General features: G+C 44.5%; 1 protein-coding gene across 3 annotated transcripts in view; it reads left to right on the plus strand.

Annotated features, from left to right (window-relative positions):
• Positions 1-7,881, plus strand: part of hdac4 (histone deacetylase 4) — a 112,324-nt gene extending 104,443 nt beyond the window's left edge. For all 3 annotated transcript variants that reach the window (XM_034573599.1, XM_034573601.1, XM_034573602.1), the window contains 3 exons: positions 5,474-5,558; positions 5,736-5,877; positions 6,357-7,881. In XM_034573599.1, the coding sequence (XP_034429490.1) occupies positions 5,474-5,558; positions 5,736-5,877; positions 6,357-6,396 (267 nt within the window). In that variant the 3' untranslated portion in view covers positions 6,397-7,881. The remainder of the gene's footprint in view (positions 1-5,473; positions 5,559-5,735; positions 5,878-6,356) is intronic.
• Positions 7,882-13,574: the final 5,693 nt, after the last annotated feature.

Below are 13,574 nucleotides of genomic sequence, written 5' to 3' on the forward strand. Positions count from 1 at the left end.
AGACGGTATCTGTGCATCCCCCGGGCCTTTTGTTCCAGCCCCTCCAGACAGCTTGAGCTATAAATGAGTTCTTGGAATCGTAAAAAAAACCCACATGGCCTTTTTCCATGTGGATCTTGGAGCAAGAGCAAAACAAACTGAACAATAAAATAGGATCGCATCAGTAAAACTTGGTCACTGCAACCAACTAGGCACTGGCCATCACAGACAGTTGAACCGTTGTTTGGCTTAGTTCAAGTTCTACATGGAACATGCAGGCAAAGTTATTAGCCCCAGAGATTTTTTTTCTGCTATGTGCCAAATCTGTCAAAAAACCCAGAAACAGCTCTGCTAATCTGATCAAGGTTTGCACAAACTAGAGACTTTATCTAATAAGTTAACTCTATTTACCTGAACTTTGCCCACCAATGACTCAAAGCTGCATAAAACTGTCATTACAGCTGGTAAGGTTTCAGGAATTCAAGGACATCTCAGCAGGGCGGATGCCTTTTCCTCTCACAGAGGTTTGGACTCGCAGTTTGAAGGACACTCTCCATGCACACAACAACGCCCTGCTGCAGAAATAATGATTCAGATCAGGGGGTTTGCTTCTTAGGTTTCAGCAGCCTGCAGAGCCGCGGCCTCAGCAGGGGTTTGGAGGGAGGTCACTGGATGGGTGCCACGGGGAGCTGAAAATTTGAAAGACGGCAGGGGGCGGGGAGCATCAATTGCCCTGGCTCTGCAGGACACGCCTCTCACCTTCTCACCCGGGGCCCCGTCTCTCGTACACATCTGAAAGTGGTTGCCCTCGCACCTCTACCAACAGGGTCAGCCTGGGTCTACAAATCAGATAGTAAAGGGAAACAGTAATAATTTTAAGTCGGGAAGGAGGAAACCATTGTGAAGCAGCTGTACCCATGTGTGTCTTCATAGTCTAAACCCGTACTGGATGAGTTTAATATTGTATAGAGGGGCTATTCTTCTTGATTAGAATTACAATTTCTAGAATGCAACATACCTCAAGTAAAGCTTAAATGTTTTAGCTTTTACTTTGTGGATAAAAACACATTTAAAAGTATCTTGACAGCAGCCCCATAGTAAATATCTGTGTAGGATGCCCCATTATCCAGAATACAGCTTTGATAAACTGATATAGATGTTGTTGAGAAATAGCTATATCTATATGAAATCAGTTGTGTGGAGCTTTGATGATTTATAGCAAAGAGGGGGGGGAGTCCCTGATCAGATCAAAATGGCAGGAAGCTAGTGTTTTTATCCTAATCCCAGCGAAGGTCTCTGTAATGGACGTGGAATTTCGCTGGGAAATGTCAGTGGGGGCTCGAAGCCTGAGGGAGAGGGAAAAAACAGCCTGGTGTTTTTTTTTTTTCTTTCTTCCATCTGCTGAAAAGTCAACCTCGGATGGCAAATGTTAAGAAATCTGAAGGCAAGACTTGATTCAATTCTAGGCCTAAAGTGGTGATTTAGCTCCACCAACTAGATTTAGCAACAAAAGCAGACCATGGGCAACAAGTGGCCAACAACTTGTGTTTCCTGAGCCAATTTTCTCCAGGTGGTATATGTTAGTTTATGCACAGGCCTACGCGTGTGTCTGTGTGTGTTGGCTGGGTTTGTGAATGGAGCGAATGAATAGGCTCAGGCATGGGACCACAGCTGGATTAGCCAGTCAGCTGTGCTTTTGTTTATGAAGCTTCATACTTGCCTGGGGGTTTGTATCGTCTGGATGGGTCCAGAATCCAAGACGTCACCGTAACATAAATCTCTGATCTAACTATAGCATATAACCCTAAAATATGGGTAGAATGGTACCGTACAGTATATACCACCAAGTCTTAGTGTGTGTGTGTGTGTGTGTGTGTGTGTGTGAGTGTGAGTGCGAGACAGAGGAGTCAGGAGGGGATGAATGAATTTCTTGCAGTTGTGCTGTGAAGAAAGATTTGACCAATTTAAGAAAAGCATCAATCATCGTGATATTGTGGTGATGGCCACAAACAAATCAACATATCACCGAGAAGCATAAAAGTATATGTGATTCCTAATTAAGCCGTAGCAGGTCAGAATCGGGTCTCACAGATATTGAGGAGTTTGAAAATTAAAGGTACATAATGTCAGCAAAGCAGTAAGAGCCAATAAAAATGATAAAGAAACCACCATTATCTCACTTTGTTTAGTGTGTGCGCAGAGCTTTTATTGTATGGCCGTCTTTAAAAGGCAGATTTTGGCAGCTTCCACACTGGGGCCAAAACATCCTTAAAGCGTTCCTTACATCCTCTCACCTCCTGCGTAGCTTGTACTTCCAGTGTTTTACTGCTCTGCTAGTGTGAGAAATATATCTGAGCTTTTATTGGCAGGTTAAGACGAGCTCTGCCATAATGAGCGTTAGGTTTCCTTTGAAAACAGCTCAAATTAGCTGGGAAAGAGGGGGGATGAAAATTGTTGAATGGACTTTACAGGCTCTTTTATTCCCCCTCACCACTGTAGTGCGTAATCGTCAAGTCTCTCCGCTTAAATAGCTCATGAATGATGCATTGGCGACTCCACCAGTCAACTCTGAACCTGGGACTAATTGATGATTGCTCGCAAACAGATGTTGGCCCAGCTTGAACCGTGGTTGTTACCAATTATTTGATAAACAACAGGCTAATATGCTAATTGTTACCATATGTCAATGAGGTTATTCAGCGTGTTTACACTCCAGTTACAGTACGACGCTCGACTTCACCTGTCCCCCCCCCCCCCCTTGGGTCTGACTGTTCCACACCACCCCCTGACTACAAGGCAAACCTACACCCCCCCCTTTCCAAAGAGGTCACCTGCTCTGCACAACGCACGTCATTACCTCGTTCAGTTAGCATAACATAATCAACCGGTTTTACTGACCGGCAACATATGCACATGGACACAACAGTAAACAATGGACGGCTTGTGCACTTTTCTTTTGCTGAACAAGTGGAATTCCTCCTCTTTCCACTGTTTTGGTTTCAGCCTCCCCTCAGGAATGTTTTTACCGGGGCACATTCCTCAATCTCAGCTCATGGCTTTTCCATGGTGTCTCAGCTTTGCTGGCTCGGACCCTGTGCGCTTGGGCAGCTGTGTCACACAAAGAAAAATATACTTCCACAGAAATCTGTCAACACCATGACAGCAAATCGCCCTCGGAGGACACTTCTCTTTCAAAGTCTACTGCACATCCAGGCTATGAAGATGCAGAAGTCCAGGCCCAACCATGACCACGATCTCAGCCAACAGAAATATTGCTATGGATGAAGTGGCAGACAAATGTATGCTTGTGTAAAGTGCACATGCACGTGTGTGTGTGTGCATGTGTGTTTGCACTACCTGCCAGGTGGGGGCCCCTGAAGTATCCTGACAAGAGCCATTAAAGTTTATAAGCGTGAGGCCCAGCTGTCAATCAAGCTGACAGAGTGGCCCCGTCCAGCCCTGCTCAGAGGTAAACCCCATGGAAACCCCAGAGAACCCCTGACCCTGCTCTGACGGGGAGCCGGGTGAGAATGGGCCGAGAAGAGCCGGGCTGGAACTAGCTTTAAGTATATGGTGAGAAGTTGGCAGCTGTTTTATAATAGCTGTTGAATATCACATTACTTGAAATTATTTGGCGAGTCTCGTTGTGGTAAATCCTCTTAAAGGTTCAGTGTGTAGAATTTAGTGACATCTAGTGGTGACGTTGCGTGTTGCAGCTGAATACCCCTCACCTCACCCTCCTGTGGTAGCCTTCAGTTGTCATAAAAACTCGAAAGGTTTAGTTTGTCCAGTTTGGGCTACTGTAAAAAACATGGCGGCCTCCGCAGAGAGGAACCGCTTCTCATGTAAATATAAAGTATTTAAAAACAAAGGCCCCATTCTAGTATAAAGAAAACAGCAATTCTTACAATTTAGATGAAACACACTAATGAAAACATCACAAGGATTATTTTATATTCAATTTCTGCCAATAGATCCCTTTCACCTAAATCTTACACACTGAACCTTTAAAAGTTACAACAAGACTGTTCACTTTGTCGGCCAACTTTCCTCTTTGTTAATGCACTTGCAGTTGAGAGCTTCCTTTCTATCATCGGGTTGTAACATGGATAAACTGATGGACTAAAGAGGGGTTGATGTGCAGTCATAAAACAAAATCCACAGTTTGCTTGTCATTTGTTTCGAGCCAAAGATGCAATTAACCCTATTCTGCTGTTGGATGCTTTTGTGAGTTGTCAGCCAAATAACAAATACCCCAACGTAAATATTCATGCACAAACTGTACGTGTGTGTGTGTGTGTGTGTGTGTGTGTGTGTGTGTGTGTGTGTGTGTGTGTGTGTGTGTGTGTGTGTGTGTGTGTGTGTGTGTGTGTGTGTATGATGTAGCCTGTCGTGCCACAGCAGGATTAAAGTATCCCTCTCCCTAGACTGCCTCTTCCTCTCAGCCCCCACCAGCCCCTCCCACATGCTATTTGTTTTAATTAAAAGAAAACTTCCAGCCTCGGCCGAGCGAGACCGACCGACGATGACTTTTTTCTCTTCTTCCTCGTGTTCTGCTCCAAAATCTCCGGCCAGACCCATTTTTTCCCACTTTTACTCCTATGTCTCTCTTCACATGTTCCTCGGTTGCTCCTTTATTCCACCGGGGTGGCGATGGAGCAGTGAAAGGATGTGTGCCGTCTGTGTTGGAATGTCGAGCTGAATGGGCCCGTTTGACAAAATGGGATGAGAAAGTGTCGTACTCGCAGTCGGCCAAAGGGGAAATTGAATCATTCCGGGTTGGAAAGGCACATTTGGGAATTGTCCTCTCTTCTGAATTGTGGCTTGGAGAGTTTCGTATCGACTTAGAAGTGCTCCCGGAGGTGTGTGTGTGTGCATGAGAGTGCATACATGCATTTGTGTGAGTGGGCAGTTTCCATTTGTGTGCATCTGTGTACACTAGTATGTGTCCTGGGAGTGGGACACAGCACAAAGCTCACAGTGTAGTTTGTGTCAAAGAGTAGCAAAGCTGTGAGTGAGTGGGAGGAGGCGTGCACCTGCAGGACCATTTTCTATTGTGTCAGCAGCTCGAGCCCGTTCCCCACCTCTCGGAGTGATTCAACACTGGGCTGTCGTCCACATTCACAAGTGATCCTTTAAACCAGGAGGGAACCGCATTAGTTCAACTGGGGTTTCCACAGGGTTTTTGGAGCAGCGCCTTCTGAACACCTGTGTGTCACATTCATAAAAATACATATGCAGCCGTACCCCGCTACATGTCAGAAATGGCTCCAGATGTTTCAGCTGAAGTTCCCCGTTGGTATAGGTTCAGTGCCATTAGCGTCAAGTTGTCTGCCCCGCAGCAGTTACATTACAGAGCGAGTGTCCTGAACAATCTCAAAGACACGACCGCTGGGAGGACGAAGTGCCGTCGCTGTACGATGTGGAAGTTTGACTTTCAGGAGAGAATGAGAACCAGGACCATGTGTTCTGATGTTTTTTCTCCTCCTTGCAGTTGGACCCCATTCCAGATGAGGTGATGCAGCAGAGACCAAATGCCAACGCTGTCCAGTCCATGGAGAAGGTTATTGAAGTTCAAAGTGAGTGGATTATCACCATATCATTCTACATCATGTCTATAAAAATTGGAAACAATAGTTGGTTGATTTTAAAGTGTCCATCTAGTCCGTGCGTATTAGTCGTCATGACGTCAAACATCAGATATCCACACACATTAATGACTCTTTACTCTTTTGCCATGTCCTGCTCTTCTGTAGGTAAATACTGGCGCTCACTGCAACGCTCCGCCTCCACACTTGGTTGTTCATTGAGCGAAGTCCTCCAGCGTGACGCAGAGGAAGCCGAGACCGTCTCCGCCATGGCCTCGTTGTCTGTTGCCAACAAACATATTGGAAAGAGGTACGTTGTGCTGCGGTTACCATTCATACGACAGGTGTAATTACAAAGATGTGCGGTCATGGAGACACAGATAATTAGCGCCTAACTGTACATTTTAGTTCCTTGAAGCTCAGAGTTTGGTTTGATGGTCTGTAGGGTTCAGTCTCTCTCATCACGCCAGCTGCCAGTAGGCAGGTTGTTTCAGCTAACGGCTAAATACAATGTACACAACCTGCCCAGTTTAAGGGCACTGTCACAAAAATTGTTTTATTTCTGCAGCAGAATTTAAATGCCAGCCCTCAGCTGAATGCTCTGGACATTTTACTGTGTCTGACTTGGATTATCTGCTTCTGCATTCTTCACATGTTAAAAGCAAATTACGGAAAATGTCTAGAAAATTGGCTCCAGACATTTTTCTGTTTTCCTTTCATGTTCATGTCTGAAAATGGCTTAAGAGGATAATATTACAACCTCGTTTACGGTGTTATCTCTTCCCCCAGGGCTGAAGAGGAACCGATGGAGGAGGAGGTTCCTATGTAAAGAAACATCTCTTGCCTTTTGACCACTCAGACTTTATCTCTGACAGTGTCCTCATCCAGTCAATTTCAGTTTAAACGCCACTCCAGCTCTCACTCCCCCCCCCCCGCCTGATCAAGATGGCATCTTCTCACGGGAGGGAACAAGCGGAGCGAGTGGCGCTTCAAAGGAGCAGGAACACTGAGGATGTGCGACGCATTCACTGATCAGCAGCACACAGACTGATCAGAACCAATGTGTTGCGTTGTCTTGTCAACAACACCTTGGATACAAGAGGATTGACTCAACAATCCTGCAATGACAGCCTTGAGTGCCAGTGCTTTTAAAACACTATACAGACAAACTTTTTCAATGCCAGTCGCAGCCATGTACAGACGATCTGCAGTTGTCTGCCTCTGTCTTTATTATTCCGTTTTTCTCTGCGCTTTATCGTCATTTTCTCAACCTTTGTCAAAAAAAAAAAACCCCACCGGAGCTGATGTGATTGTGACTCTGCACTACGGACCGATCATTCCTGCCTCTTTTCAAATGTTCCCCGATGAAAGGAACAACGCGGTGGTTGGAGACCTCGGCTGAGACATGTCAGCGGGTGTTCTGGTTTCTAAAGGATTGACAGTAAACGACTGTGCACTTGTGCCCTTTAAAGAAGAAGAAAAAACAAACCTGGTGGATTTTCTGTTGAACTTAGCCTTAAAAAGAAAAAAAACAGTTTAGGGAACGAACATGCTTCTCCCCAACCCCCCTCAAACATTTCTCCCCTAAGAAGTCATCCTCTGCCTGCATGTTGTCGGCACATAGACTGGAGGAGCTCGGCATTTCCCCCCTGTTACTCCCTGCAACCAGCCAACTGTCTGTCCCTGCACCTCCTTCTTTCTCTTCCTCCTTCCTCGGTAGTCTTTACTTCGGAGGGTAGTTCCCGGCCACAGGTTGGAGTTGGTTCAGTTTAAAAGCAAGTTAAACGTGGGATTAATATTTCTCCTGTAAACAGTTAATAATGTAGCATGCACTGTACTAGAGCAACAAGACATCTGAAAAACTAAAAAGGTGGACAATCATCTCTGTAGAGTCAAATTTATCATCAACAATTTTACTCTTTTACGATTTGTCTCTTTAAGACCACTGTGTCTCCATGGTAACGAGGACCATACCACCTGGGATTTTCCAGAGGGGTGTTTCACACACAGCTGGTTTAACGTTTCATGCCCCTTGTTAAGCACATCTGCTCCCCAAATGTCAGGTGCTGTGTGAAGGCAGGTGTGTGCACATCTGTTCATACACAGTGAAGCTGCTCTTTCTAAATATTGAAGTGTAAACACATATTTTTAGAGTTAGGATGAGGCCATGCATAAACAATATAGCACGTGTCCCAGATTCTCCTGAACATGAATCCTCCTCTAGGTTTGTGTTCCAGAAGATTTTAAATATAGAAGTTAATACTGTATCGATCTGCCTTACAAATCTGAATCCTTTTGGAATCAGTGTAAAATCCTAATTTTTAACAAGAGGGAGCTAAAGGTTTGCTTAGATTTTTCCAGATTACACGAAACACCAGCCACTAGCCTTGCTGTAGTAAACCCTGTTTGTCCATATTGGCAGATACATCCTATTTGTCTTGCCGGTCTGGTTGTGACTCCCAGCTGCTGTGCACTGTGTGGCCAGTGTGCACTGGTTAACTTCTCATCTGTAACCTTCACTCCAACATGTGTTTTGGCCTCTGGGCAACTACCTTCTTTCTTTCTTTCCTCTGGAAAAGGACTAATGTCATGTTTTAATGTATTTAGTTTTCTCATTGAACAGAAACAGTGCTGTGGTGTTCACTGTTGTTTACTGTACATAGGACAATGATCTCCTGAGTATTCCTGCCACACACACACACACACACACACACACACACACACACACACACACACACACACACACACACACACACACACACCTCTTAACGACTACTCTACTTTATTTTGTCCCTCCCAACAGTGTCTCTTTGTCTTTCTTGCCCTTTCATTGGACTCCAGTGACGTCGTTGTGTTTTTTGAAATGTGTCCTCCTGTTGTCTTGCACTCTTGGTCCCCTCTCTCCGCTGTTTTTTTTGTTTTTTTTCTGATCTTCATAAAGGAAAGGTGAGGATTCTCGTGGACATTACACGACTGTGTTTTCTGGGTTTTGGGGGGGGGGGGGGGGAGGACAGGAATGCAGATGTTTCTACTTTGTACAATGATGGCCAATTGTGTATTTACTGTCTGTTCATAGTAGATTTATATATAAAAAAGAAATGAGTATATTATATATATCTATACATCATGAAATACTATGATCTTGTTTTTGAAGTCTGTATTGAAAATGATCCTTTTCATGGGCCCTGCATACGGTCGGCTCTTTTCTGAGGTGTTACTGACGACACCCGTTGCTGTACTCGTTTACAGTTTGTTACGTGTTGAGTAGCATTGTACTGGTTTTCTCTTTGTCTTTCCACACTGATGACAAGTGTTTGGCCTCATCCATCCCATAATGCACCATGACACTGTTAAAGTCGGTGTGCAGACCACCTCCGCTCAGCCTCACGCGTTCATACTAGTCCACACTTTTCTTCATGTATGTGTGTAGATGGCTGGCACTCATAAGACTGTAACTAAAAAATCAATAACTGGATTCTAGAGATCTACAAAAAACGTGCTCCTCTTCCTCACAGCTTTACAAGAGTAAGAAACAAGGGAAGGGTGGGTTTGAATTGGAACGTGGCCTTACTCTTCCCCTGATCACTTATTTGTTATCAGGCCTCGTGTCCTTTTATTTTGAAATAACATTCCTTTGAATTCACGTGTAATCTTGATGGCCTGGTGTTTATTAATTCTGTCCTGGATCCAAAAGATCACAGGTGCTTGATTCCTCAAGTCTGTCCCTTCTCTCGAGACACTAAAAGAAACCATTCCTGACTTCTCCTGATAGAGCAACAATTATTTTTTCTAACAAGTTTAATATATCTTTAGAAGGAGGTTTCACATTTCAAATGGCCAAATCTCACTCAGATACAAGTAAAGTAAATGTGGTCATTTTGACTGAATGCATCTGACCTCGTCTGTCCCAGTGACGCCGTCTCTTTCTGCAGATGCAGCTTTGATGTCACTTGTCTCTAAATCACCTCCATGACGTCCTTTCCCATGGCTCCTGCAGATGGCCAGAGAGGTCAAAGGTTATTTTAAGCACCGTCCACATTTAGAAGAACAAAGGAAAGCGTGTGCAGTAAATTGTGCCCCACAAAGGAGGTCTAGGCGTTAAGTTCTATCTCGTGCGGTTTGGAAAGACTTTACTTCCTCTCGTGCTTTCTGTGTCATTTCTGGGATCATTTGTTCCGAGGACCACGTCCACATTATCGTGACACATCATCACGCTGTGCTCAGTATCACTTAGACTGGGATCTGTTGACGTCTCTGCGCATGTAAGCACAGTCGATCAGATGGTAACTCAGCCCAGAACATTCCCAGAACCTTTGCACAGCAGTGCCAGTCATTGGGTTTCTCCCGGTGAATGCTTTGGTTTGTCGAGAGGAGCCAAAACTAGCACACTCTGGCTTCTCCGGGCCGTCTGTCTTCACTGTTAGTCTTAACACAATGTCTAGTAACAAAAAGAAAAAGCAGTGACATTCCATTTAGATATAATTTCCATTCATCGGGAGGGGGCACCTCTCTTTGTTCTAACCCTCCTAGCTCAGTCCAGCCAGGTCCAGGAACGGTGTGTTTATTTATGCGGCCTGGTCCGACTCCACTCCATTCCTCTTCTCTCTCTCTCTGCATGATCCATATGTCTGCATGCACTGCCTACCTGCCTCTCCCTCTGCCTCATACCACATGTCAGCACAAGGGATCGAGCACTGAAGGACGTTAGTACTTTCACTGTATCCAGACTGTCTTATCTCTCTTTTTTTGTTTTTGTTTTACTGCTTTTGTGTTTCTGCTGGGGAGGAGCTCGGGCGCTTTCCATGTCGTGTTTCTACTTGTAGCATATGGACTCTTCAAAATCTGAAAGATCTTCAGCTGAATATTTGACACATAAAATGAGTAAAAAAAAAAAAAAAAAGGTATCTAGCACTTGTAACACAGACGATAGATTTTAATTGTATTTATGTAGAAAAGCAAATTGTTTTAAGGGGACACTTTGTAAACTGCGACAACAGAATTGACTTTTATTTTTTATTTTGAACACCAGGCTGGATGTGACTCTGGTGAGACTTTTGGGAAGACTTGTTTGTTCTCAGTCACATCCGGACGGATTAAAGGGCTTCATCACGTTGCCTGGTTATTGTTACAGTTGTCCATTCCAGTAAATAAGCCAATTATCACTATGACCACTGTGGTTCAAAAACAGTTCTAGGTTTACATATGTATAAAATGCATATTCTTGTTTTTTATCAGTTATGTTTTTTGACTCGTTCCAACGTTGTTACAGAAATAGTACATTTTTCTGGGGAACCTTTCTCTAACATGTTGTCTTTGACATCTACAATATAAAGTATTGTTTTGGAAAAAAAAAAACAGAAGTGTCTGCTCTTAATGTTGATAATGTTTGATATTGGTTTTTTCTTTGCAAAGAAAAGGTTTGTTCACTTTCAGGGGACGTGTGTGTGTCACTGTCGAGCATGAAGGACGATACTGAGGATGTCACCTGCACTGCAACACTGTGACTTCATCCACTGAGCAATTGGTTCTGCAGCTCAGGTGCTGAAGACTGCATTCAGCATTGTACATTTATACTGTTGCATTTATAATGCACAGATTTTTATTTAAGAAAATATATAAATTGGAAACAATGCAATGCAGCAGAATTTCGGGGCCACACATTCCAAGTCTGCATGTGAAGACCGACTGCGTCACAGCGGCGAGACTAGGCTCCTTCAGATGTGATCACAAAAAAGTTATGGCAGCAAATGACAACACTAAAATATCAGTTTAGTGCAATTTCAAATATTATCAGGCTTTACTTCAGTTACATTCTTCGTAGAACAGACCAGACTGCTGCCTACATTACCCACAATGCACCTTGATCAAAATAGTTCAGTGATTAGGTTGTGGTGCAGCCTGGAGCAGAGATGACGAACAGGCAACAGGAAGTCAGTTCATTCCACAACCTCAGTTTAATCCTCATTCTCTATTTTTCCCAAAGACTCAAATGACAAGTAGTTCTCCTCAAGAGCTGTAAACACACTTTGATGTGTGTAAATTAGAGGAGTTCCCCTTCAGGTCCAGAGGGAGGCAGTGTTAGAGGAATGGTAGCGAGGCCCCCCACAGTAGCGTTGACTGGGATTAGCCCCCCCATTTGGACAGGGCAAAGGTCTGAGCCAGTGTCCAAATAAACAGTAGTGAATCCCTGTTGGTGTCGGAACTAACGCTAAGACAACAGTCCAAAGGCAAACATGGCCGATCCCGCCCTACCTCCCCTCAAATAAACACACATTCCTCCGCTTCCCTGTCAAACCCTGAATTTAGTGAGTAAGTGTAAATAATACAGCTTTGTGGCCCTTGTCACAATCTCTGTAAATCACGGAGCTCCGAGACGTCGCGCTGGGTCAAAGGCAAACGAAGAGGAGCGCATCTCTGGATCCTCGGGGGGGAATGAGTTTAAACAGACATGAGGGACAATATTTACCGTCATACAGATGCTGAGCTCTGATGGGGTTTTAAAAAAAAGAAAGAGAATGATGTAAGGGTGGGAGCTTGTTCTCTTTATGGTTCCTCAGTGGCTGGAAACATTTAAACAAGCGCCCTCCTGACACGCAGACTGCCCGTCTCACCTTCAGATCACCGGAGGCGTTGGCGCGTTCGTCATCTCCGGCCGCGCAGCGACACACAAACCCCGTGACCCCCTCGGCGAGGTCGGGTCAGTGTAAAGGTGGAGCCCTGAGAGTTGAACTTTCCCCCCCCCCTCCCCATCTGAAGACCAGCCCACAAGATGGCCGCCTCTTCGCCACAACAAAGGGTTGAAATCTGGTAACCCCCCCCGCCCCAAATTAAAAATTATATTCCCTCCTGTTTCTCTGCAGCCGGGTCTGCGGCAGCTCGTCTTCACGCAGTGTCACTTTGCTCTCTCATTACACGTCCACCCAAAAAAACTGAAAGAGGCTTCACCCTCCCAGCTGTGCTCATCGCCACGGTTTTTAATTGCAGGTTGGACTGACTCGAAATGGGCCATGAGGTTTTTTCGCCAGCTGCTGCGATGACAAATAAAACTAATTACACACGAGAGTCATTAGGATCTGTTTTGAGTCACCGACACACAAACATGTACGTTGGGCATCAGAAAAGTGAAAATCTAAAGAAAGAATCAGACTAATGTGAAGTCAAATTCATTTTTTAATCTCCAGCTTCCGTTGTTTTATTCCGAGCATGTACCATGTAGTGTCTGTCACTGTTTGCTCTTCTTTCCAGTGGAATTTTCATCGGTCCAGTTGCGACCTCTGATCCATAGAGTATTTGCAAAGCTGTGCAGCGTTTGCTTGTCTTGCTACTGTAAGTGTTTAGTCTGGTGTGGAGTGTCAAAGGGACGAGGACACGCGAGGCTCCGAGGAGCTGGTGCAAACATAACACTGAGGCCGGGTCACCGTCGGCCTGGGTGTCAAGAGTTCAAGCGGCGGTGCAGAGGTCAGTGGCGCTCAGAAAACCCTTCGCTTTGTTTTTAAGTCACAGGATGAACCAGAACACCCAGTTACAGTTTCCTGCTTCACCTCCACCAAACTCCACCTCCACTCCATAATGACCTTTATGGTGAAACACATTAGAGAGTGAATAGCAACACGAGCCAGATCACACAAATATGTTCTGTTGGTAAAACTCCCAAGTACATCTGCCTGTTGCTATTGTATTTATATACATATTTGTATTTTATAGTTTTCTTTGTTTGTTAGTAAACAGGATTATGCACAAACTACTGGATCTATTAATACCAAACTCGGTGGAAGGATGTGGTTCGGATCGGGGGAAGAACTCATCAGAAGGCAGATCCATGAATTATTTTTTACTTTGGGAGTTTTTCAACATTTTCACCATTTACCAGGGAATTCATGCATCTTGATGAAAATATATCAGGCACATCTATGGAACTGAAATTTGGTGCAGCTTCATTGGATTTGATGAGACACTTGGTCCTTGGTGGAGATACAAGCTTCACTGAGTGTCATTCTTATTTAAACT

Source organism: Hippoglossus hippoglossus, chromosome 21 (assembly GCF_009819705.1).
Source record: "Hippoglossus hippoglossus isolate fHipHip1 chromosome 21, fHipHip1.pri, whole genome shotgun sequence".
In the NCBI taxonomy this organism is placed as follows: domain Eukaryota; kingdom Metazoa; phylum Chordata; class Actinopteri; order Pleuronectiformes; family Pleuronectidae; genus Hippoglossus; species Hippoglossus hippoglossus.